This window comes from Nycticebus coucang, chromosome 5 (assembly GCF_027406575.1).
Source record: "Nycticebus coucang isolate mNycCou1 chromosome 5, mNycCou1.pri, whole genome shotgun sequence".
Lineage (NCBI taxonomy): Eukaryota > Metazoa > Chordata > Mammalia > Primates > Lorisidae > Nycticebus > Nycticebus coucang.
The window spans coordinates 111,002,468-111,026,909 of record NC_069784.1 but is presented as its reverse complement, the minus strand read 5'-3'; the positions used below and the strand labels follow the sequence as shown (position 1 = coordinate 111,026,909).

The 24,442-nt window shown below is 44.5% G+C and overlaps 1 protein-coding gene across 1 annotated transcript in view; it reads left to right on the top strand.

The window, feature by feature from the left end:
- Positions 1-24,442, top strand: part of SLC2A12 (solute carrier family 2 member 12) — a 58,148-nt gene that overhangs the window by 8,843 nt on the left and 24,863 nt on the right. Inside the window, 1 exon segment of the mRNA XM_053591230.1 lies at positions 12,615-13,955. Within this exon segment, the coding sequence (XP_053447205.1) occupies positions 12,615-13,955 (1,341 nt within the window).

Below are 24,442 nucleotides of genomic sequence, written 5' to 3'. Positions count from 1 at the left end.
GATATGGCCACGGGCACCTGTAATTCCAGCTACTTGGGAGTCTCAGGCAAGAGGATTGCTTAAGCCCAAGAGTTTGAAGTTGCCGTGAGCTATGATGACGCCAGGGCACTCTACCCAGGGTGACAGGGTGAGTCTGTCTGAAAAAAAACAAAACAATCCCACACTATAAGACAGACTCCACCTAACAAATGCAAACATGGCAACCTGGTTGCTTGCACCCTCCGATTAACCTGAAATTAAAGAAAGAAGAGGAATAGCTCCAGCTCCTGTGCGGATAACCCCCCACTTCCTGGATTCCTGCCCCTCCTCCATCCCAAACAAACACACACCCTGCGCCTCGGGAGGCTGCAGTTCTTCCCATCACTTCCTAACCAGCTTCCTATTTTCCCTGGATTCTTGCCCTTCACTTCTAGTAACCAGTCTTTTCGCTTTCTGTTCCAGTCCATACCTAGATGACAGTCCTTTTCCCTTCATCTTCGCAAATCTCATTCATATAAGCTCTTTCTAGATTTTCACTGAGGAATTGAAGATGGCTAGCTATCCTGCAACGGAATGTTAGGTAGGTCCGTTCTTAACATTCTCTTATCAAATCCACCCTAAGGATGGTTCGTACAAATCAACTTTTCTAAAATCTGCAGATCTCTTGCCGTATTTCTCCCTTGGCTTTTCTCTTCATTCATACCCCCCACAACTTGACAACTTGTCTTGACTTTTTTTTTTTTTTTGTAGAGACAGAGTCTCACTTTATGGCCCTCGGTAGAGTGCCGTGGCCTCACACAGCTCACAGCAACCTCCAGCTCCTGGGCTTAAGCGATTCTCTTGCCTCAGCCTCCCGAGTAGCTGGGACTACAGGCGCCCGCCACAACGCCCGGCTCTTGTCTTGACTTTTTTTACATTTCTCCTATTTCTGGGCTCTCTCAGCCCCTCTATCTCTTTCTCTCTCTCTCTGTCCATCAGAATTCTCCCTTTATATTAGATTAAAAACGTCGGACTCACCTCCGACCCCCCGTCTCTCCCACAGTCCGTCTTTCTATTATTACTATTATGTACTATGAGCTTGCCCCTTAACACCCAGGTGGCCATTAGGCATTAATTCCAGAAAATAAAGTGCTCTTTATAAAAGGACGTCCAGCCACAGCCTTTACAATATTATTTATGTTCTTCTTGTTTCGTTTCTTCATTTAAAGAATTTAAAAAGCACTATGGGTGATGGGTGCTTGGGTGTGGTGGCTCACACCTATAATCCTAGCATTCTGGGAGGCCGAGGAGGGAGGATCGCTTGAGCTCAGTAGTTCAAAGCAAGAGACCCTGTCGCTACTAAAAATAGAAAAATCAGACAGATGTCATAGTATGTACCTGGAGTTCCAGCTACTTGGGAGGCTGAGGCAAGAGAATTGCTTAAGCCCAAGAGTTTGAGGTTGCCGTAAGCTATGATGCCACTGCATTCTACCCAGGGCAACAGCTTGAGACTCTGTCTCAAAAAAAAACCAAAAAAACTCCATGAAAACATGGACAGTAAATCCGGCAGCACTGAAAACTTGACATATTTGTCAAGATAGCACACAGCTCCTTGCACAGATGGTGAGTGTAACTCGTGGGAGTTTAATGGTAAGACTGGGCAGTGAAATGTTTGATTTCCATAGACTCCCACGGTACATCTGCATTTGACAGACGCAGAACTTTCACCAAACAGGGAAAGTAAGGATAGCTTCACAGACCCCGGGAGCATCTTTCTTGGGATTTGAAGTTTTGCCCTACAGCCCAATTCTTCCTACCCCATCCTGTCATTATCACTTCTCTCTGTACCTCATTTCAGGGGCTTTGATTCCCACGATTTCAGCAACTCTTGCCTGGACAAGAAAGACAGTGGCTCACTGCACATGGACATATGAACTCAGTGTCAAGACGGGACAAAACCTAAAAGAGCCCCTGGAGCAGAGCATTCCAGAAACTGCAGTTTTGTATATAATGTTTTTGGCAAGCAAAGAACTACACCGACTCTTTTTTTTTTTTTTTGTAGAGACAGAGTCTCACTGTACCGCCCTCGGGTAGAGTGCCGTGGCGTCACACGGCTCACAGCAACCTCTAACTCTTGGGCTTACGCGATTCTCTTGCCTCAGCCTCCCAAGCTGCTGGGACTACAGGCGCCCGCCACAACGCCCGGCTATTTTTTTGTTGCAGTTTGGCCGGGGCTGGGCTTGAACCCATCACCCTAGGTATATGGGGCCGGCGCCCTACTCACTGAGCCACAGGCGCCGCCCTACACCGACTCTTTTAAATATTCCAGAAATGATATCCCTTAATTCATAATCAGGGAGCCAAAATGTAGACATAAAAAAAAGAAGAGTTCCTTTCTAAGTCCAAAGGAACCACACCAGGAAATTTGGCTAGAGGCTGTGCACATCAGTGCACCTCATGCTGCAACCCAAGAGGAGTTTCTAACTGCTACCTGGTGGCTAGAGTGAGGTGTGTCAGACCCTGAGTATGCATCAGCTGTTCCAACTCCCTTCTGATTATCTGCTTTTCCTATGGGGGTAACTCAAAATTTTGATATTCACTTACCAGTCTCTCTTGCCCCCAAGTTTGACCAGTGACCCACTAGTTCTGATGAAGTGATATTAGAGGAAGTCTTTCAGGGTGCTTCTGTAAGTCCCTGCCCTGATAAAAGGAGAGAGGATAAAGCCTTGTCCTAAGCCTTCTTCCATCGTTTCTTCCCCGTGAATCTAGTTGGCAGCTGTAGCACACAGCTCCTTGCACAGATGGTGACAAGCCAGGAGACAAAAAGCAAACCTCTGTGGAGGCGAGGCTAGAAGGATGGGTTGAATGTGAATCCTTGGGGAGATTAAACCCAACCTGGTCTTGTTAATTAAGCAATACATGTCACTATGTTTTAATTCTGAATTTTTCAGAGTTTGGGGTTCTTACAGTCAAAAATATCATAACTGATTTGGGGGCTAAGTAAAGAGAAGGCAGCAAATGTAATTATTAGTAAGTGTGTTTGAAATATAAAGGAAAAAATGCGTTTTAAGATTTCTTATTCTGGGAAACACAAATAAATTTTGGAAAGCATTCCTGTATAAGCTCATTATAATTTTTAAAAATGCAATCTGTCAAAAAAAGATATAAAACATTTGATGATGAGAGTAAACTATGGTGAAGAGCCGAGATGAAAAGAGAGCTATCTATAAAGACTTGAAAAAAGTGGGACAGAGTAAACGTGTACCAGCAGGATTAGAGGCTGAAATCTGTGATGCGGAAGATGAGTATGAGAGGCTCTGCTAGGATGCAGATAAAAAAGGACAAGAAGACAGAGATAAAAGAGGAAATGAATTTATGTGCAAATAATTATACCTAAATAGGATGGGCGGCGCCTGTGGCTCAAGGAGTAGGGCGCCGGTCCCATATGCCGGAGGTGGCGGGTTCAAACCCAGCCCCGGCCAAAAACCACACACACACACACAAAAAAAAAATAAATAAATAAATAAATAGGACAAAAAAGGAATTTATATGTAAATAATTATACCTAAATAAATAGGACAAAAAAATAGAAGAAACATTTTCTGAGCATATAACAGTTCGATAGGTAGCAGAAAAACTTAGAATGCAGGAAATCCCTGAGTTACAAACATTCAACTTAACATGCAGTTTGCACTTAGGAACAGAGGCTACTACAGGTAATGGGTAAATGTGCCTGTTCCAATTTACATACAAATTCAAGTTAAGAACAAACCTACAAAACCTATCTCGTTTATATTCCAGGTCTCCCTGTAATAGGTAAATATACCTGTTCCAACTCACATACAAATCTACAGAACCTATCTTGTTTGTAATCCGGGCACTGCCCTATAAATAAGCATCCAGACTTATCCTGTTGAAAGTTTCGAATGGAAGAAAAGAACAGAAAAAAATGAGAGAAGGAAAAAAAGAAAAGAATGAAAGTCACACATGGCATCAGGCAGAAAATATGAACAATGCAAAACACAGGAACGTACTAATAAGCCAGTTTAAAAAATGCCTTCCTCCTAATATCTCCCCAGCCAACGAAGCGGGCGGATATTAATTTCGGGAGAGTATGCCTGTCAAAATGTTACAAAATCAAACCTGGGACTGGAAAATTGAAAGAGAAAGAAAGCAAAGTTTCTTTTTTGTCCCCCAGATAACAGCAGGTATATAGGAAGGTCAAAGCTTCTGTTGGTCTGAATTTCTATATGAGGTAAAGAGGGGATTGGAGTACGGGAGAGGGATGGCTACATAATTTCCAATATTTACCACCACAGGGGGTCACCACACATGGTCCAAGGCCAATTGGCAGTGCCTAGAACCTTGGTGGTTACCAACAGCACAGCTCAACTCTCCACGGGACATGCCCTCTGGGGAGTCGCATGAGGAGAGCCTCCTGGGTAAGCCGGAGCATCTCCTTATCAGGGCGTCCGAGAGTCTCCCCTGAGCACCACCCTCCATGATGCAGACACTCCTGCTCCCAAGATGCTCCCAATCTGAGGCAGGAGACAGACGTAACCAAATAGAATCCGGGGAGCTGTGAGGCAACAGACGTGCAGGCAAGAGAAGAGCAATTCTCGCTAACCCAGAGGGGAGTCTGGGAAAGGTTGTCTAGAGGTGGGGATATCAGAGCTGATCCTCAAACATGAATCTAGTTCCCCTGGGCTGTGATGGAAGGCAGAGGACCCTGTGGTGAGGGAAGCACAGGTCTGTAAAAGAGCATGACAGTTTCTGGAAACAGCAAGAGGTGCCGATGGGCTGGGGAACTGGTCTCTGGAGAGCTCTGTGGAACCTGAAAACCTGGTCCACTGAAAAGGGGACTGCTAAACATTGAGGCAGAACAGCCAGAGGACATTCCATGCATGGGGCTGGGCTAAAGTTTAATGAACATAAATACAGGCGTGAGAATAAAATGTCCCTACAGTGGTATTGTATTAACGAGCTAGTAATAGCGCTGAAAGCATCAGAGAAATGTTAATAGCAGGCTATTCAAATGCTTGAGGTTTATATGAACATGAAGTTCTCTATGCTGACCATTACGTGACGTTACATATTAACCGCAGCCCAGAGATACAAGTATGTTCACTAGGTCAGCAGACATTGATTCTTTGTCTTGTGCCAAAAGGCTAGATGTCAGAAGACAGGTAGGCGTAAAGCAAGGTTCTTGCCTTCAAGGGACTTTCAGTCTAGTGGTGAAAGCACACGTGAGTCCCTAAAATGCGACAGGGGCTCTGAAGACTCATATTCTGTGCCCAGGGCCTGGGTGCAGGGTAAGGATGCAGACTGAAGGGTGGTCTTCATTGGAGGTGGGGAGTAGTGGAGATGACTGTGAAACACAGGAAAGTACTAATAAGCCAGTTTTGGGAGAGTATGCCTGTCAAAGGGTTACAAAATCAAACCTGGGATTGGAAAACTGAAAGAGAAAGAAAGCAAAGTTTCTTTTTTGTCCCCCATATAACAGCAGGTATATAGGAAGGTCAAAGCTTCTGTTGGTCTGAGTTTCTTTATGGGATAAAGAGGGGTTGGGGTGCGGGACAGGGATAGCTACATAATTTCCAATATTTACCACCACAGGGGTCACCACACATGGTCCAAGGTCAACAGGCAGTGCCTAGGACCTCAGTGGTTAGCAACAGCACAGCTCAACTCTCTACGGGACGCGCCCTCTGGGGAGTCGCACTAGGCCTGAGGAGAGCCTCCTGGGTAAGCTGGAGCATCTCCTTACCTGTAGGCTGTCACTATTGGACTGAAAGTCCCTTGAAGGCAAGAACCCTGCTTTACGCCTGCCTGTCTTCTGACTTCTAGCCTTCGGGGACAAGACAAAAAATCAATGTTTGTTGACTGAATGAACACGCTCGAGTCTCCGGGCTGTGGTTAATATGTAATGTCACGTAATGGTCAGCATAGAGAAGTTCATGTTCATATAAACGTCACTGAGTTGGGATTAAAGGGATTCAGGGAGAAACCACAGAGAAGGGGCGGGCCACACAGGCAAAGCCATTTTGGGGTAACTGCACACATTTTTCTTGAACAAACCAGGAAGTAGGGTGTCTTTTAAATTTGTGATGCATTCACAGTTGGTCAAGCTGTGTAATTACCTGGCTGCCTGCCAGAAACACCCCGGGTGTGCACACTTTCTACCCCGCCGTAAGATTCAGTCAGCCAGCAAGTGTTTATTGCGTGCCCTTTTATGTACAAGTGCCATAATAGGCACACGGGGAAGAAAGCAGGCAGAAACTCAAACATTGTGAGAACGGAGTGTTTGGGGTTGCCTCCAGTTACAGCTGCGGTTTCATCTGACTCACTGGGAACAGCAGACAGTGCAGCTATTGTTGTGGCCAGCACGGTCTTCGCCTCGGCCCCTTAGTGTCCTCATGCTGCTGAGGGTCTCAGCTCCCATTTGCATAAAGCCATTTGATTGTGATCACAGCTTTGATAGGAATAGTTTTACTTCATTACCTTAGTAAAGAATCACCATTGCATGAAAAATCAAACTGGAAATCTTCCTACTGTGGCCATTTGTGTTCTAGCCAAGTGATATGAGGTAGAAAAGTGTAATACCTCTCCTTACTCCCTGTAAGTAAGGGTTGGAGCCAACACTCCTATAACAAAACACAGAGTAACAGGAAAACATACTACCAACTTGTGTAATCAAAGCTTGTTTGTCTGTTTTAGAGAGGGGAGTCTGCTATATTGCCCAGGCTGGTCTTGAACTCGGCCTCCAGCAATCCTCCCATCCCAAGTAGCTGGGATGATAGGCATAAGCCACTACACACAGCTAATTTTTTTAATTTCAGAATATTAGGGGGTACGCAAGTTTCATTTATATACTTTGTTTTTGTACAGATCGAGTCAAACATGTAAGTGTGCTCTCCACCCAGTGTGCACTGTACCCAATGGTGTGAATTTACCCAGGGCCGCCTTCTCCACCCTCCAGCTTGATTTTCCCTGAGATTTGCTTCCATATATGGACTTAAGTGTTAATCAATTAGATACCATTTGGTATTGAGTGCATGGGCTTGTTTCACCATTCTTTGATGTTTGACTTAGAACAATGATTTCTGGTTCTATCCAGGGGGTCACAAAAGATACTAGATCGTAATTTTTTTAATGTCTGAGTAGTGCTACATAACACTGCATTTTATTCATTCAGATAGCAGAGGGCACTGGGTTGTTTCCCCCCTTTGTGACTATGAATTGGGTTGCTGTAAACGTGCAAGTGCAGGCATCCTTTTTATAAAATGATCTTTTCTCTTCATGCACTTGAATCAAAGTTTTATGTGACATGGGAGGTTTCAGAAATGAAGACCTAAGGACCTGGGGGAAAGTGTTTGTCTTTATGCTTAGCTTGATGAAGAACGGGCAGCCGTGGAGAAATGTGAGCAGAATGAAGGGTGTGATCTCATGGCAGGAGACTGAAGGGGAAACCCAGCCAGGCCTGTCTGTTCAGATCCCTCTGGGCCTTTCTGTGTAGCGTTCCTTCCTCCCTGGTATAGGCAGGGACCCGGAGCATCAGGATTTCCGAGAGAGAAGGAAGAGGGCAACCTTTCTAGTTTTATGACCTACTTTGGGGCAGAGGAGTTCTACCCCGTTTCCCGGAAAGTAAGACATCCTCTGAAAATAAGACCTACTTACAGGAAAGATAAGACGCCCCCTGAAAATAAGACCTAGTGCATCTTTGGGAGCACACCTTAAAATAAGACACTGTCAGGGAAACAGGGTAGTTTCTATGACCCACCTTGGGGAAGAGGAATTCTGGTTTCTACCTCTTGGTTTGGGGAGGCAGAGGGTGAGAGGAGGAGAGAAGGTCAGAGAGCCCTGTCCCATGTCCAGTTCAAGGTACTCAGCACTCCAAGGTGCCACACTTTGAAGTATTGTGTTCTGAGGCTCCATAGCAGCGAGAAGGCACAGAGGACCGGTGTAACCAAACAGCCTGTGGGCACCACTTACAAATCTTCAGATGTTGCCACTTCTGTGATATCCATAAAAATTAAGAATTTCCTATGGCACTTGAACAAAATGGCTAGGTATGCCCAACATCATTGTTAAAGGCAGACGGTTTGACTTTGGGGCTGGGTATGTTCTGAAAAAACGCTCATCGCGAATCCTGATCCTGCCCTCCCTGTGAGCACTGGCGGCTGCTCCTCAGTCCACCCGGCTGCCCCAGACTCTCACACCCGTGTGTAGACGAATACAAACCTCACCTCCCTGCCATGGCTTCAAACTGCATTCCAATCTCTGGTTTCCTGTTCACTGCCAGATTTCTTGGAAAAGTTTATCTCTGCTTTCTGGAATCCACTGGATAACATGTTGTCTGTCATCATTGCTAACAAAAACATGGTGGGGGAAAAAGCCACTCTTCACGTTTCTCCTCATTGTTGTTCTACGGCACTGGGAAAGTTTCTGACGATGGCAGTCTAGAGCTGCAATCCTGGAAGCAGGGGCTGGCCCGAAACACTGAATTAGACCCACAGCCCCAAATGGGCAGCCCGAGGGTTAGAGGGAACTTCATCATCATAAACAACAGTAGTAAGGTGAGTGGGGCATCTGGTTTAGGGCAGTACCCTATGTGACAGGAGAGAGAAACAAAATTCAGACAACTGAGACCCCAGCTTAATTCAGCAGCACATAACCCCATGGCAGTAAGTCCCCATGTGGGACTAAGATCCTAGAGTGCCCTAGTGGAAAATTTTGATTTTTTAAAGGAGATTGCCTAGAGATAGATAGATGGAATAGAAATATGGATAATGAGACAGAGATTCATGTTGTAGGACTGCAGTCCCCAACCTCTGGGCCACGGATGGGTACCAGTCCAGGGCCTGTTAGGAACTGAGCTGCACAGCAGAAATGAGCAGCAGACAGGTGAACCAGCCAGCCAGTGGAAGCTTCATATGCTTACAGCCGCTTACATCTGCTTACTGCCATCACTCACGTCACCACCTGAGCTCCACCTCCCGTCACACCAGCAGAGGCATTAGATTCTCATGGGAGCCTGAGCCCTACTGTGCACTGCACATGTGAGGGATCTGGGCCGCACACTCTGTATGAGAATCTAATGCCCACCACCCCCATCCTAGTCCATAGAAAATTGTCTTCCATGAAACTATTCCTTAATGTCAAAAAGGTTGGGGACTACTGTTGTAAGATACGAAATTTAAAGTGAAAGGGTTTTTTATCAACGCACATGGAAATGATTTTATAATGTCTCTGAAGAATTACACTCAATGCAGAGATCCGGGTCTGGAGAGGGATGCTGAGTAACTGGGATGGCGTCCAGGCCCTTTGCACACACATGTTGGTTTGTCTATATGCTCCGAGAGCAGCTAACGGAACCAGAGAAATGACTAAGTCCAGAGGGCAGCAGAGGAGGCTGGGGCCCTGTTCTGTCCCCAACCTTAGAAAAAGCTGCCTTTGTGACATGCTTGCTTTTTAACCTGCCCCCTCAGGGTCCCTGTAATGTAGGATAACAGAACATCAAAAAGGGACTCATATCTCAAAGAGTCTTCTTGTAGGGAAACAGCATTTTCCATCTTAGGAAGAAAGAAACAAGGAAGGGGCAAGAAAAACGCAAGGTGGCAAGTGCAGTCTTCTTGCAGCTCCCACATCCATTTCCCTACATCCCTCACTCAGTGCTCCCAGGTGCCCTCCATCACCCCGAATGCCCTTGGGGAGGCCTCACAAAATCTGCCTTCCAAGTGTTTCATTTTCCAAAATCACTAATATCTTCAATAGACTATCAGACATCAGTTACTAATTGCCAAGACACACATGAAAATAAACACATCCAACACAGAAAAAATGAACAACGACCAGTAGAGAGAAGAATAACACAATATCCTTCTCCAAATGTGAGGATTTGACCTAATTCTCCTTGCCGAGGAGGAATTTATTGTTGAGAATTTTAAGATCATAATGGAAAGAAGAATGTGTGGAAACTGAGGACATGAATGAATTTATAAGAGAGTACTATGAAATCATTTTGCATTAAAAGAAAACAAAACAGTACATAACACCTTAATACAGATAGCATCAGAATGTTAAGTTTCTTGGAAGCAAAGACCACCTCTGTTTTGTTTTGCTTTTCCTAAGAAACACCTGCCTAAGTATTGGTTTTCTGATTAACTAAATTGCTGATTTCATTTCATTGTAATGGTTTTTGTTCAAACTGCTCATAAATTAGTTTTATTTATTGTGGAATATTGCATTTGTATTTACTTGGCCATCTAAACATTCAATGCTTTTTTTTTTTCTGGTCTTCTACTTCTCCACCATGATCCTGGAGATGAAAAATACTTTGGATATTTGTGACAGGAAGGGATTTAGATCGCCTTTACGTGACCCACTTATTTTACTAGAGCTGAGCAGCATTTTTCAGCTGCACTGTACCCCTATTCAAGGCAGAGTCAAATGGCCTTCGCTCGGCCTGCAATGGTTGTGTGCCCTGGCATGTGTTAGCGGCCCATCGGCTTAGTTAGTCTCAAGTTCTGCTTTTCCTCCAGCACCTGTGGCTGGCCCTCTGCCTCTGAATGTTGGAGCTGCCCAGGTCCAGTGCTACTTCTGTACCTCCTTTTCCTCTATTCTGTCTTCCTACGTGATCTTTCCCCAAGGTCACATAGGAGGCCAATCACATGCTGTTGATTCCTAGATGCCTATCTCCAGCCTTGACCTGCCTCTTAGGCTCCAAATCTGTGTATCTACTTGACATTTCCACGTGGATATCTTACCGGCAAAGCAAATAAAGCCTTTTACTAAGTCCACACGGAACTTCTGACTTCCACCTCTCCTCTTATCACCACCCACAACGGGTCTTCTCCCTAATCTTCCCTGTGTCGGTGGATCCCCCATATAGAGTGTAGCACTGTATACGATGTGTTGATGATTGTAAATCACCCACCCAGCTGCTCAAGCTACCGAGCTACCGTGGGTTCTCACCCACTTCTTATCCTCCATCTCTGATTCATGAGCAAATGTAGTTGTTTTTAGTCCCCACATAAGTCATGAATCTGCTTACTTGTTTCCAGTTCCACTCTTAACACCCAAGTCTACGCTGCCACCACCTCTTGTCCAAACCAAGGCAACAAACTCTTTGCTATTGGTCTTATCCCTTGAAGAACTGGTCTCTACAAAGCAGTGATAGTAGCCTTTACAAACAAGAAACCAGCAATTCTGATGTCCTCTGCATGTTTTGGTAGGTATCAACCCCATTATACTTGGAACACCCTGTGAAGTGTCCCCTCTGTACCTATCCAAATTCACTTTGCACCTCTCCCACCTATCTCTCCAGACTCACTCTGTGCCCTATAGAGTGCTGGCCATCTGATAGTCGCTAACACATGGCGAGAGCTCTCTTGTCCCAAGACCTTGCAAATTGCTGTCTCCTGGGCCTGGTGTGCTCCCCTCTTTGCTATAATACTTTCTGTTTCTATGTTGACAAGTTACAAACATAGCAAACCTAAGTATACCTACTACCCAAAATTAATAACAATAGCTTTTAACCTATTAACACCTATTATCCATTTTCTTTGGATTTTTTTGTTTCTCCTGGGCTTTTTTTTTTTTTTTTAGACAGAGTCCCACTCACTCTGTCACCTGGGCTAGACAGAGTACAGTGGGGTCATCCTTACTCACTGCAACCTCAAACTCCTGGGCTCAAGTGATCTTCCTGCCTCAGCCTCCTGAGTATCTGGGACTACACACACCACAAAGCCTAGCTAGGGTTTCTATTTTTTTGTAGACCTAGGGGGTCTCACTCTTGCTCAGGCTGGTCTCGAATTCCTGAGCTCAAGTGATCCTCCTGCCTTGGCCTCCCGGAGTGCTAGGGTTATAGGTGTGAGCCACCACACCTGCCCGGCCTTTCCTTGGATTTAACATTAAAAACCCAATACAAAGTGGATGTCTCTTTTGCTCTCCCATGCTTTGTCCTCCTTTCTCCTTACACAGTGGGTGGGTGCCTGGCCCGTGGCTTGTTCCCTACCCTGCATTCCTTTCTCCCTTCCCTGGTCCAACACAACCTTGATGTGGGCCCACCCCACCTTCCACTGCAGCCAGCTCATGGGCTTCAGCAGCAGCCGCTGGTGGCCCAATTGTGGCTAATGAGACATGAGGACAAGTTTCTCAGAAGCTGTGCTTCATTTTGGCCCAGGCCAGCCAGCAGGGACCCTGTGGCACTGCCAGAGGCTCCAACCTTTTCTCCTGCCCTCAATAGTTTTACCTACAGGGAACTGGAGTGGGACCAGCGGAGCCAGGCTCTCTGAATCTACGCCAGGCATACACTGAACGGCATGCTTGTTTGTTCAGTCTTTGCCCCCCCCCCCCCCCCCCCGTCACCTGCTTATCTCATGTAGCCATCTGATGAAAACAAAAGCAACATCATAAAAAGAAGGAAACCGGACTTCCTAAATGTCTGCATGCCTCTCTTCTCCAAAAAGAAAGAAAAATGACTTTTCCTTCGCCATCTAGTCATTTTGTGGCTGGTGTATTGTTTTATTATAGTTTTTTTTTGTGTGTGTGTGTTTAGACTCAGTGCTCCGAAAGACACACAAGGTAAAGTCTCTGTTGGGATATAACACGTTTAAAATCTCAGCTCACCTCTCCGTCTCCTTCTCCGCTTGCAGGTTGCGGCATGTTCACCTTCCTGTCATCGATCACTGCTGCTGTCAGTGGCCTACTGGTGGGTTATGAACTTGGGATCATCTCTGGGGCTCTGCTTCACATCAAAACCTTATTGGCCCTGACCTGCCAGGAGCAGGAGATGGTGGTGAGCTCCCTCCTCATCGGGGCCTTCTTCGCTTCGCTCATTGGGGGGTTCCTGATAGACAGGTACGGACGAAGGATAGCGATCATCTTGTCCTCCTGCCTGCTGGGACTGGGCAGCCTCGTGTTGATACTCAGCCTGTCGTACACGCTTCTCATCATAGGACGCATCGCCATAGGGGTTTCCATCTCACTCTCTTCCATTGCCACCTGTGTTTACATCGCAGAGATTGCTCCTCAACACAGAAGGGGTCTTCTGGTGTCCCTGAATGAGCTGATGATCGTCACTGGCATTCTTTTGGCCTATATTTCAAATTATGCATTTGCCAATGTTTCCCATGGCTGGAAGTATATGTTCGGTCTCGTGATTCCCTTGGGAGTTTTGCAAGCCATCGCCATGTACTTTCTTCCCCCAAGTCCTCGGTTTCTGGTGATGAAAGGACAAGAGGAAGCTGCCAGCAGGGTGCTTGGAAGGTTAAGAGCAATTTCAGACACAGCCGAGGAACTCACTGTCATAAAGTCCTCCCTCAAAGATGAATATCAGTATAGTTTTTGGGATCTGTTTCGTTCCAAGGACAACATGAGGACCCGAATAATCATAGGCCTAACGCTGGTATTTTTTGTCCAAATCACTGGCCAGCCAAACATACTATTCTATGCATCGACCGTTTTGAAGTCTGTTGGCTTTCAAAGTAATGAGGCAGCCAGCCTCGCCTCCACTGGGGTTGGGGTCGTCAAGGTCGTTAGCACTATCCCTGCTACTCTGTTTGTGGACCACGCTGGCAGTAAAACCTTCCTCTGTGTTGGCTCCTCTGTGATGGCAGCTTCACTGGTGACCATGGGCATCGTGACTCTCAACATCCACGTGAACTTCACCCATATCTGCAGAAACCAGAGTCCTGTCAACCAGACCCTGGATGAGCCTGGGCTTTACGGACCAGGAAACCTGTCAGCCACCAACAATACTCTGAGAGAGCACTTTAGAGACTTCACCTTCCAGAGCAGAAGCTCGCTCATGCCCATAAGACATGCTGTGGATAAGAGCGAGGAGACAACCTCAGCGTCCTTACTCAATGCTGGCCTCAGCCACACCAAATACCCGCTAGTCACAGAGCCCTCGGATGTCCCGGCTTTTTTGAAATGGCTGTCCTTAGGCAGCTTGCTTCTTTATGTGGCTGCTTTTTCAATTGGTTTAGGACCAAGTAAGTGCTTTATTTTTTATTCCTTCCCTTACGGTATGGCCTTTGGCCACCCAGAGCATCTTATTGCTATAGTACCTAGTACAGAAAAGAACTTGAAGCAAGACAAGGGTAATATTGGTCATTAAAATAGTATGCTTGGCTTATATCTGCTTTTGGAAAGTGCAGGTCTAGTATTTAACTGAAGAATAAGTTCCCCATTTTCTGTCATGTGAGGCTTCTTTAACTCGAAATGATGGGGGATGAACCAGACCTGAAAATACATTTATTGTCCAAGGTAATTACGTTGTTTTATGAAAGTAAAGTTTACTGGGGTAAAATTTTCTTTCATCTCATCACCGAGTTTCTTCACAGGAGGAAGAAAAAGAAAGCCAAATCGTGTTCGAATTGGATGCATTTCAGTACTAGTGACGAAGGAGGGAATTAGGGGTGAGAAGGAGGAGGCAAGCACTCCAGGAGGCCGAGGCGGGTGGATGGCCCGAGCTCAGGCCTTTGAGACTAGTCTGAGCAAGAGCGAGACCCTATCTCTAAAAATAGCTAGGTGTTGTGGAGGGCACCTCCTAGGGATGCTAAAGCAAGAGGATTACTTGAACCCAAAAGTTTGAGATTGCTATGAGCTAGGACACTATAGCACTCTACGGAGGGCAACAAAGTGAAACTCTGTCTCAGGAAAAAAAAACAAAGAAAGAAAGAAGCAGGATGCGTTCTTTTTTTCTTCTTATTTCTCTTTTTTTTTTTTTTTTTTTAGGACATTTTATTCACAAGAGTAACCTCTCAGAGCACTTTATTCTTACCTATCACACCAGAGCATGGGAGTCTAGTTACTCACATTCAACACAGGGCAAATAATTGCCCAGAGATAGCTACCAGGTGGTTTCGTTTTATATAGCCAGTCTGCTCCAGTGACAAAACTTAAATAGTTCCTTTGAGCAAACTCTCAGAGATGGATTTGCTAAAATAACGTGTTTGTTGCAGGGCTCTCGTGTGTTAACCTAACCCCTGTAGTCTGAAACCTCTGGAGGGAGGCTATGAAGGTCCCTGTACACCTGAAAACAAAGGGCACAAAAATCAACTGTATTCTCTCTCTACCACCTCCGCCTCCTACTTCCCTGTCGCTCTGTCTGCCTCCCCTTTATTCTTTTCCCTCCCTCTCCCTTTCTTTCTCAGTCCCTCCCTCCTTGTTATAGAGCTGGTTTGGAAACTTGTTGGCAAGGATCAAGGAGGCAAACCAATTGGCTCAAGTAAAGGGAAGCTTTGGAGGCTAAGGGCCAGTAAGAAGACACAGGAATCAGATGGAGAAATGTAGGGCTCTGGTATCTAGAGCTTCTAAAAGAAGGGCACGTGAGAGCTGGCTTTAGCTGTCTATTGCTAGCCCACTCACTCGCCATTCAGGCCATAGGCACCGCAACACTGATGTTTTAATAACCAAGACCTGGGGAGACAGTCATTGACAAGATGAACATTGTCCCTGTCTGCAGGAGACTGCAGTTGCATGGACTGAGCTACACTGTCCCCGTCTGCTTCTTTCTGGTCAACAGCCAGCAGGTTTGGCTACCTAGTGTCAGTTCATTCATTAATGACTGACCTGCGCATGGTTGATAAGGCCCCTCCTGATCCAATTCTGCCTCCTCATTTTTCAGCTTCTACCCCACTTAGAAGCAAACGCAGTTAGTTCTTAGATATTGACTGGTTCCTCCTGTGGGGAATTGAGTAAGGAGCAGGGATCTGATCAGCCCTGCTCTTTGCTATGCCTAATGACCTGTGGCAAGATTGGGTCACATGGTCCAAAACATGGATGACCAAAGCTGGCTTTCCTCTGCTTGATGAGTGGATACATTTCCCCACATAAGGCTGTGGATGGGCGGAGAGTAAGCATCACGGCACCACTGGCCTCTGATCACTCTTTCTTGTTCCTGACACTTGGTTCTGCTTTTGAAGACTTAATAACTATCCTGGAAACGGGTTTCTAATATTATTATTTCAGGATTTGCTTATCTTTCTTATGTATCTGTGTGATACTCACGTGCTACTGTGATACTTTGAGCTAATGAAATTTGAGCTAGCATCTTCTTTACAATTTTATTTCAAGAAATTCTTCAAAGGCTGTCAGAAGGGTAGGACGTGAGTGCTATCTTGTACCAAGGAACAACTTAACCTCACTTGTGAAACATTTCTACATTAATAATTGCGCAAGTTTTCCTCATTTGATAAGCTTCAGGTGGTAGTAATTGTTCCACTGCTTTCCTTTGCCAGCATCTTTCCCCGCTATATATTCATAATTAAATTAAAAAGATTTCCTTTCCACATCAATTTTCTTAATCCAATCTTTTTAAATATCAAGAATTAACTAAGAATTTAATAAAAGGTGTGCAAAAAGAAAAGGTCTTTCTTGGTTTTGAGAGTAAATGTTAAATATTTTTAGCTTGCGTCCCTTCCTTTTAATTCAGAGAACCTCTCAGGACAAAAGAGTTTTATGCTGTGGCATATATGTGTGTTATCATACGAGGACATTGACCTTAAACTTCCTGGACTCATTCATGGTCAGAGTCCATTCAACCTGCAAACTTTCTCTCTTTAGATTTTGGGTAATTTTGAAAAATGCAGCAAATCGTATATTTTAGGACAATATCCTTTATTTCAGTCTCTAACATCTTTTTTTTTTTTTTGAGACAGAGCCTCAAGCTGTCGCTCTGGGTAGAGTGCTGTGGCATCACAGCACACAGTAACCTCCAACTCCTGGGCTTAGCGATTCTCTTGCCTCCGCCTCCCAAGTAGATGGGACTATAGGTGCCCACCACAACACCTGGCTATTTTTTGGTTGCAGCGTCATTGTTTAGTGGGCCCGGGCTGGATTCAAACCCGCCAGCTCAGGTGTATGTGGCTGGCGCCTTAGCTGCGTGAGCCACAGGCACTGAGCCTCTAACATATCTTTTAATACCTTACTGTATTGGCTTGGTGCCTGTAGCTCAGCGGCTAGGGTGCCTGCCACATGCACTGGGGCTGGCAGGTTCAAAGCTGGCCCAGGCCTGCTAAACAACAATGACAACTACAACAAAAAAATAGCCAGGTATTGCAGCGGGTGCCTGTAGTTCTGGCTACTTGGGAGGCTGAGGCAAGAGAATCACTTAAGCCCACGAGTTTGAGGTTGCTATGAGCTGTGATGTCACAGCACTCTACCAAGGGTGATGTAGTGAGACTCTGTCTCAAAAAAAAAAAAAAAAAAAACCTTATTGTGTTAGAGCAAGAGTTTTCCTTTTGGGGAAACTGAATTGATTTTGGAAGAAATTACTGGAAGTTGTTTGTTATTTACTTTCTAGGAGTCCTTACACAGGATTCTACACTAATTCTTTTAAAATGTAATTTAAGCTTTAGATTCAGCTAATACTTTTTAACACATATTTTGTCAAATACTGTGGCAGGTGGTTCTTACATACTTTGCAGTACTTCATTTTACCTTCAATGCAAACCTGTGAAGAGAAGCTAGTCACCGAATTTTATAAATGAAGGCACTGAATCTCTAAGTTTAAGTGACTTGCTGAAATAGATGACAATGTCTCTTGTCTTCTGAAATTCAGTGTTAATCCTAGTCCAAGACAAGAATAGGTAGTCTTGTGTTGGTTTTGATAGCAAATGTTAACTATTTTTAGTTCAGTTCTCTCCTTGAAGATACATAAGAAGTAAAAATAAATAAAATAGTGTGTCAGGCTGTTAAATGAAACACTATGTATTTTTAGCGTTAAAGACTTAAGTCTCGAGCTTGGCGCCCATAGCTCAGTGAGTAGGGCACTGGCTACATACATTGAGCCTTGCAGATTCGAGCCTGGCCCGGGCCAGCTAAACAGCAATGACAACTGCAACAAAAAAATAGTCAGGTGTTATGGTGGGCGCCTGTAGTCCCAGCTACTTCGGAGGCTGAGGCAAGAGAATCGCTTAAGCCCAAGAGTTTGAGGTTGCTGTGAGCTGTGATGCCACTGCACTCTACTGAAGGTGACGTAGTGAGACTCTGTCTCCAAAAAAAAAAAAAAACGACTTAGTCTCAGCTGGGCGTGGTGAGTCACACCTGTAATCCTAGCACTCTGGGAGGCCGAGGTGGGTGGATTGCCTGAGCTCACAGGTTCGAGTCCAAGTTGAGCCAGAGTGAGACCCCGGTCTCTAAAAATGTGAGGCATTGTGGTGGGTGCCTGTAATCCTGGCTACTTGGGAGGCTGAGGCAAAAGAATCGCTTGAGCCCAGGGGGTTGCTGTGAGCTATGATGCCACGGCACTCTACAAAGGGCAACAAAGTAAGACTGTCTCAAAAAAAAGACTTGGTCTCTCTTTTTCTGAAGCTCTGCTAGGTAAGTGAGTGTTCTTTTTATAAGGATGAGCTCCAGGATAAAAGAGAAGGAAGGTAATGATAAGAAAGTTTCTAGTATGTATATACTTAAGTAACTGAACTTGATTAAGGAAATGTTGAATGTGTGCATTGCTTAGAATTCAAGCTCTGCTGATATAAAGAAGATCAAAATAACAACAGTTAAAACAAGTTAGACATGACTTTCTCTCTAACTTAACAGATGGAGCTGGAGAGTTCTGGGTCATTCTGGATCAGGCACCTGAAGCCTGTAGTTTCCTCAGACCTTTTGTTAGCCCCTGAGGTTGTGGTGAGCTACCACGCCAACTGCACTCTGCTCAGGGGCATAGGGTGGGACCCTGTCTCAACAACCAAAAAAAAACCTGAAAAACAACTCCCCTGCTAATGCGTTACAAGGGCCTTCACGTTTGTTTTCTCAGGAACATTAAGCATCTATTGAGCTGATAATTGTCACTTATCTTTAGTTCTATTATCTGACATGATTTCTGGTCCTTTTTTTCCCAGTGAGCACTAGACTTTCCCACTTTGATTCATCCCTGCCAGCCACACACAGCAGCCCAATGCTGAGTTACTTTCCCCCCTATTGTTTTTTTTTTTACCACTTCCCTCCCTCTTCCAGGGCATGGTCATTCTTACAGCCACTCAGGACTGATGCTCTGGGGCTTTTCCCCAATTCATTTAGTGACCACAGGCTCTTGCATTTTCTCTCACGAATGGCTCCTGTGTGTATTGTTTTCTTCCTCTTTCTGCCATCTCAGGCTACCCCTTATGATTTCTTTCCTACATTACTGGGAGTCCAGTGGTCCTCATTCTCTCCAGGTCCTGCTGAGGCTCCCGTGTCTTCCAGACTAGTATCAATCTAAAATGAGTGTCAGAGACTGACTCTCCCAAGGAAAAGAGTTCCATCAGGAATAGCAAACCCAGGATACTGTGCTATAATGGAGCATAGGCACGTCCAGAGGGTCGGGGCAAAGGGGAAGCTTTTAAGAAAGTCCACATCAGTTGTAGCCAAAGGTTACAAAGACCAGAGGTTACAGGTGTTTGTTACCGGACTTGGCGTTAGCTCATTGATTGAGACAGCCCTTAGCTAGGCAAGTGTCCTTCTGTCAACAAATTACCTGGAATGCTGAACTCTTGGTTAAGTCCTTGTGATCAATCCTGTTACAGGGAAACACTCAGTATGTGCAAAAATCTCTGTGATAAGGCCAGTTTCACACACGTGTGAGAGAGCTCCTTCTTTCATGCCCTCTCCAATTTTGTTAGGGTTTTGACATAAATGACTGCATTTTGGTACTATTAACTTTCACACCAGGAGTCCTTAAATACTGTCTTCCTCATATCACTAAAGTTCATAAACCTTCCACGCCTTCCTACTTTCTTTTTTTTTTCTCTCATGCCTTCTGCTTTCCACCACATCATAGAGGTCAAATGCCTTTCAAAATAAAAAGATTAGAAATTATCTAGTCTAACATTTTTTGTATTAAAGAAAAGAAATAAGAAGCTCCCAGAGATTGAGGCAACACAGATTTAGGTCTGGAGTCTCAGGCATCTTCAAGCTAATTCCACATTCTTTCCACCACTTTTATTACAAAGCTATAAAGGAAAAACTCTCTCTGCCTGGTTTTCAGGGCCCTCCATCACCTCACCCCACTTCCCAGGGTATCTGCACGACTCCAGGGCCACTATTTACATTGTGGTCCACGGAGGTGCGCTTCAGAGCCAACAATGCTGTAGAAGTACATCAGGATTCCATATGCAGACAAGGGGAGTGGCGCCCCCTGGTATTGTGCTATGAAGCGATACTCTACCTATCTGGCCATCTTCATTTCCCACTGCTCCACACCCAAGTCAATACATTCAAAACCCTTCCTTCTCTACTCCATCCAAATGCTTCCTATCTTTGAAGCCTAATGAAAGTTTCATGTCCTCTCCAAGTTCACTCCATTCCTTAGAGGTCTTTATTTGTATGAACTACTAGTGTGTTTCAAGTGTAGAGTAATTCACTTCTGAGCTACAAAGAGCCTACATTTAAAATCAGAAAACCTGGCTTCTAATCCCAACTCTCTGTCTACTGGCTGTGTGATCTTGAAGTCATTTCTTTTCTCTAAGCTGTTCTTCATCCATGAAATGAGCATGGTAATACCCACACAATCTCCAAGGATACAGGCGCATGCACGCGCAACGAGCTAATGCATGTGAGAGTGTTCTGGATGTGGAAGAGTACGATACGAATGGAAGTGTCAGGGCAACGACACATCTCGTCCTTAGCAATACTGTATTGCTTCTGTATGTTTGTTTTGGTCGATAAGCCAGAATATAGTTAGTTACTAGAATGTAAGTGTTTTGAAGAAGGAAATGACATGTCATATTTTTCTTTCTGTTCCTTAAAATGCGCACTGCATAAGTCTGTTTAAAAATCATGCTGGGTGACGTTTGTATCTCTAAGTGGGAAGGGGGAAAAGACTTAAAATATGATGTAGTCATAGGAAAGATCTCGAAGCGGGCTTCGTTACTTGTGTCAGGCTAGTGAGTGGGCAGGCAGAGGACTGAGAAGCTACAAACACCAGGCTGCCAAAAAAGCTCCTGCTAGGATGCCGTCATGAGGCTTTTTCCAGAACAATCCATCACTTGGATGCAATGTTTTAAAATCTCTTTTTTGCTTTTGCCTGTAGGAAAAGATGCCGGAGATTTAGTAATGTTCAGAAATAGTAGGAGGCATTTAGGCTTTTTCTTTGTTAAATTACAAACAGTTATTTGGGAAATTTGGACACAGATTATCTAAAAGTGGTTCTGGACTTCTTTGGACACCTCTGCTGTTTGCTACAACATGGAGGAGAGTCTTTATGAGAACTTCCTAGACCAAAGCAAGGCCAGTGATGTGGACAATAGCAGTGGCAAAGGAGGCTTGGGTATGGGGAAGGGAAGTATCTTCCATCTTGTGACTTGTCCAGCTTGTCATTGCACTTCTATGGGTGGACCTGGGTACTCACACATGAGGCTGGGAGGAGGTGAGAGGCACAAACCAAACCACCCCTTTCCCCTGTAAAGAGAACTATCATGTCACATCTGTGGCTTGGGGCTGTGGACTCTCCTGGTGATTTTAGAAGAGATCTCAATAATTATTCTTTTTCTTCTTGCTAAGAATCAAACATCCCCTCCATATTCACACTGTGGTTTCTTTTTCTTTCATAAAGAAAATAGCATCATGGTAATTCCACTTCAATCCTCAAGATTGTATTCTGGGGCATTCATATGAATTGTATAAACTAGCTGGGGTTTAAAGAAGATTATTATTAGGAGCGAGCTTTTTGTTACAGATCTTAAATGTATTATGAAACGTAGCAACCTGATGTGATTATTGTTCAGGTATTTCCTTTAGAGAGTTTATTGCTTGGATAACAAGCAAACCCTTTATATAAATGGAGGTATAAAGGAAAAAGTACTTGCTGTTCTAAAGTGAAATCGAAAGTTAAGATTAAGCCACCCTTATTAGACCTTCTTAAATATGGATTGGCTTAGAACAACATTCCTTAATTGTGTTATATCACAGCAGGATTTTCTTCTGCCAGGAAAATATTTCTATTCTTAGGTTAAAGTGTGTGGCCCACATCATTTTACTTTCTAGTCCTCTGTTTCACTAACTATAAAATGATGGCATTGCCCTAGAATCTAGAATCCAGGAGGAGCATCAATTTTGTACCGTGTTATCTTATGGGCTTCATTTTATGCATTTAAAATATTATTCTAAAGGGGAGTTCATAAGCTTCACCAGCCTACTGAAGGGGTCCACGGCCTCAAAGAGGTTAAGACCTCTTGTCTGCCATTTTTCTGTAACTAACATTAAAACTCTTCCACCAAATAAAATTAGCATATATACTCCATTTGCTCACTAGAGACTTTTACTAAACATTCTCTTGCCCATATCTTATCTTTCACTTCAAGATATATTCAAAATCTTAACCTAACCCTCTACTACATTTCTGAGGTGGTCCTGATCATCACTTTAGCTTTTAATAATAGAGAATTTAACATAGAATCACAGATTTGTTGTTGTTGTTGTTAGTCTTACACTGTTGCCCACACTAGAGGGCCCTGGCCACAGCCTCGCTCACCACAACAAGTGATCCTCCTGCCTCAGCCTCCCAGGCAGCTGGGACTACAGGCGCCCACCACCACACCAGCTAATTTTTCTATTTTTAGTAGAGATGGTGTCTTGTTCTTGTTCAGAGCTGATCTCGAACTCCTGAGCTCAAAGGACCCTCCCGCTCAGCCTCTCAGAGTGCTAGGATTACAGGCCTGAGTCACCTGTTCTTGACAGTGTGAGGACATAGAGCCAACATGAAGATTTCTCTTCTCATATTTCACAGGTAATCAAGATAAAATCCAAGATGTAATGTTATTATCTCATGAATTAATTTGAGACGATACCGTATAGAAACCCAGTCATTCTTAAATAGCCACTGTCACTATGTGACTGTCTTTTCCATAATATTTATTAAGGCTTTTTTAACCCCAAATTCACATGTTTATAAATTAATTAATTAATCTCTTCTTCTTCCATCTCAAGATTAATAGCTTTTCATTTGGATGAGATGGAAGGAATTTTTTCCAAGGCCACAATTGAGGCCATGACTGTCCCCTCTAGGCTACCTTGTACTCATACCTGTCAGTGGAATCTCACACTGATGGCTGAGTGACAGATGACACCAACTCACCTCCCTTGATCTCTTCCACAAACTCTGAAAGACACAAATAGGCAGGGATTCCAGCAAGAGAGCATCCTGGAGTGACCGAGAAGAGATCAAGAGAGAAAGCAATGGGGATTCATCATTCCTCCCACTCACACAGCAAGTGCCTCTCTCTGACCCTTGGCACACTGGGGCCAGTGCCACGTGCTGGAGATTCGTGAATGGATGAGAAAGATCCACGCCCCACCTTCATGCAGCTAGTGATGGGAACAGGCAATAAGCAAAACCATGAACACAGTTATAATACAGTTTCAAAAGAGAGAAGTAGGCCGGGCACCCTTAGCTTAATGGTTAGAGTGCCGGCTCCATGCACTGGGGTGGCAGGTTCAAACCTGGCCAGGGCCTGCTAAACAAACAAACAAAATAAAAAACAAAAGAGAGAAGTCTTAAAATTTTAAGGAGAGGTAAGAGTGGTAAAACAAAAATAAAGGAGGGAAAGTGAAAGAGCATGCTTGGAGGAAGGTTATTCAGGTATGTTGGTGTTTGTGAGGTGGTGCACTTGGGCCAACATATGTAGACACGCAGTGTGAAGTCCTAAGAGGAGATCTTAACAGGGCTGACTACAGGTCACATACCCTTGAAAACAACCACGAGAAAGCTGCAGTGTTTGAATTTGGATCAGGCGGTGGCATCAGACTGGCCTTGAACCTTAGCTACACCATGTAGGACTTTGGGTAAGTCAATAAATCTCTCTGGGCTTCAGTTTTCTTATCTAAAAAATGGGGCAATGCTATCCACCTCACAGGATAATTGTGGAGTGACAGTGACTTGTATAAAGTGTGCCTAGTTCAGTGCCTGGCATGCAGTATGGACTCAGCACACTCAGTCATCATTATTAGTAGATGTCTGAGTGTGGTGTCCATGTGAGCGGGATAGTTCTGATAAAACCAGCATTGACCTCATCAGACACTTTGCTTACGCCACTCTCGGGCACACAGGAAGTGCCGCAAGCCCTATGTTGGTTTATGATGCCTTGGCCACCCTCACCACCCTTTATATGACAGGGTAGCTGTGTCAAGACAGCAGAGACTGGCTTTGGGAAGTCTGGTTCAATCCTGGGTCACCTATAGTCAAGAAGGCTTCCAGGAAACCAGACACGTTTTAAAGAAAGTCATGAATACTTAGTAAAAAGGTAAAGGTGTGATTTAGGCCAAGAAACACCCAAATGTCCACTTTTCTAAGTTGGTGCAACTAATTTAGACACTATGTCCCACGCAAGCATAGATTCTGCCCTGTTCACTATGGCTTCCACAGGCCTCACATAGGGTCTGGCTCATAGTAGGGGTGCAATAAATATTTGTTGGATGAAACAAAAATTCTTTCTCTCAGCTTCTGGAAAAGGGGATAGTTCTCTAGCTGGGGGCTGATATGTCCTTTTTTCTGGTATGA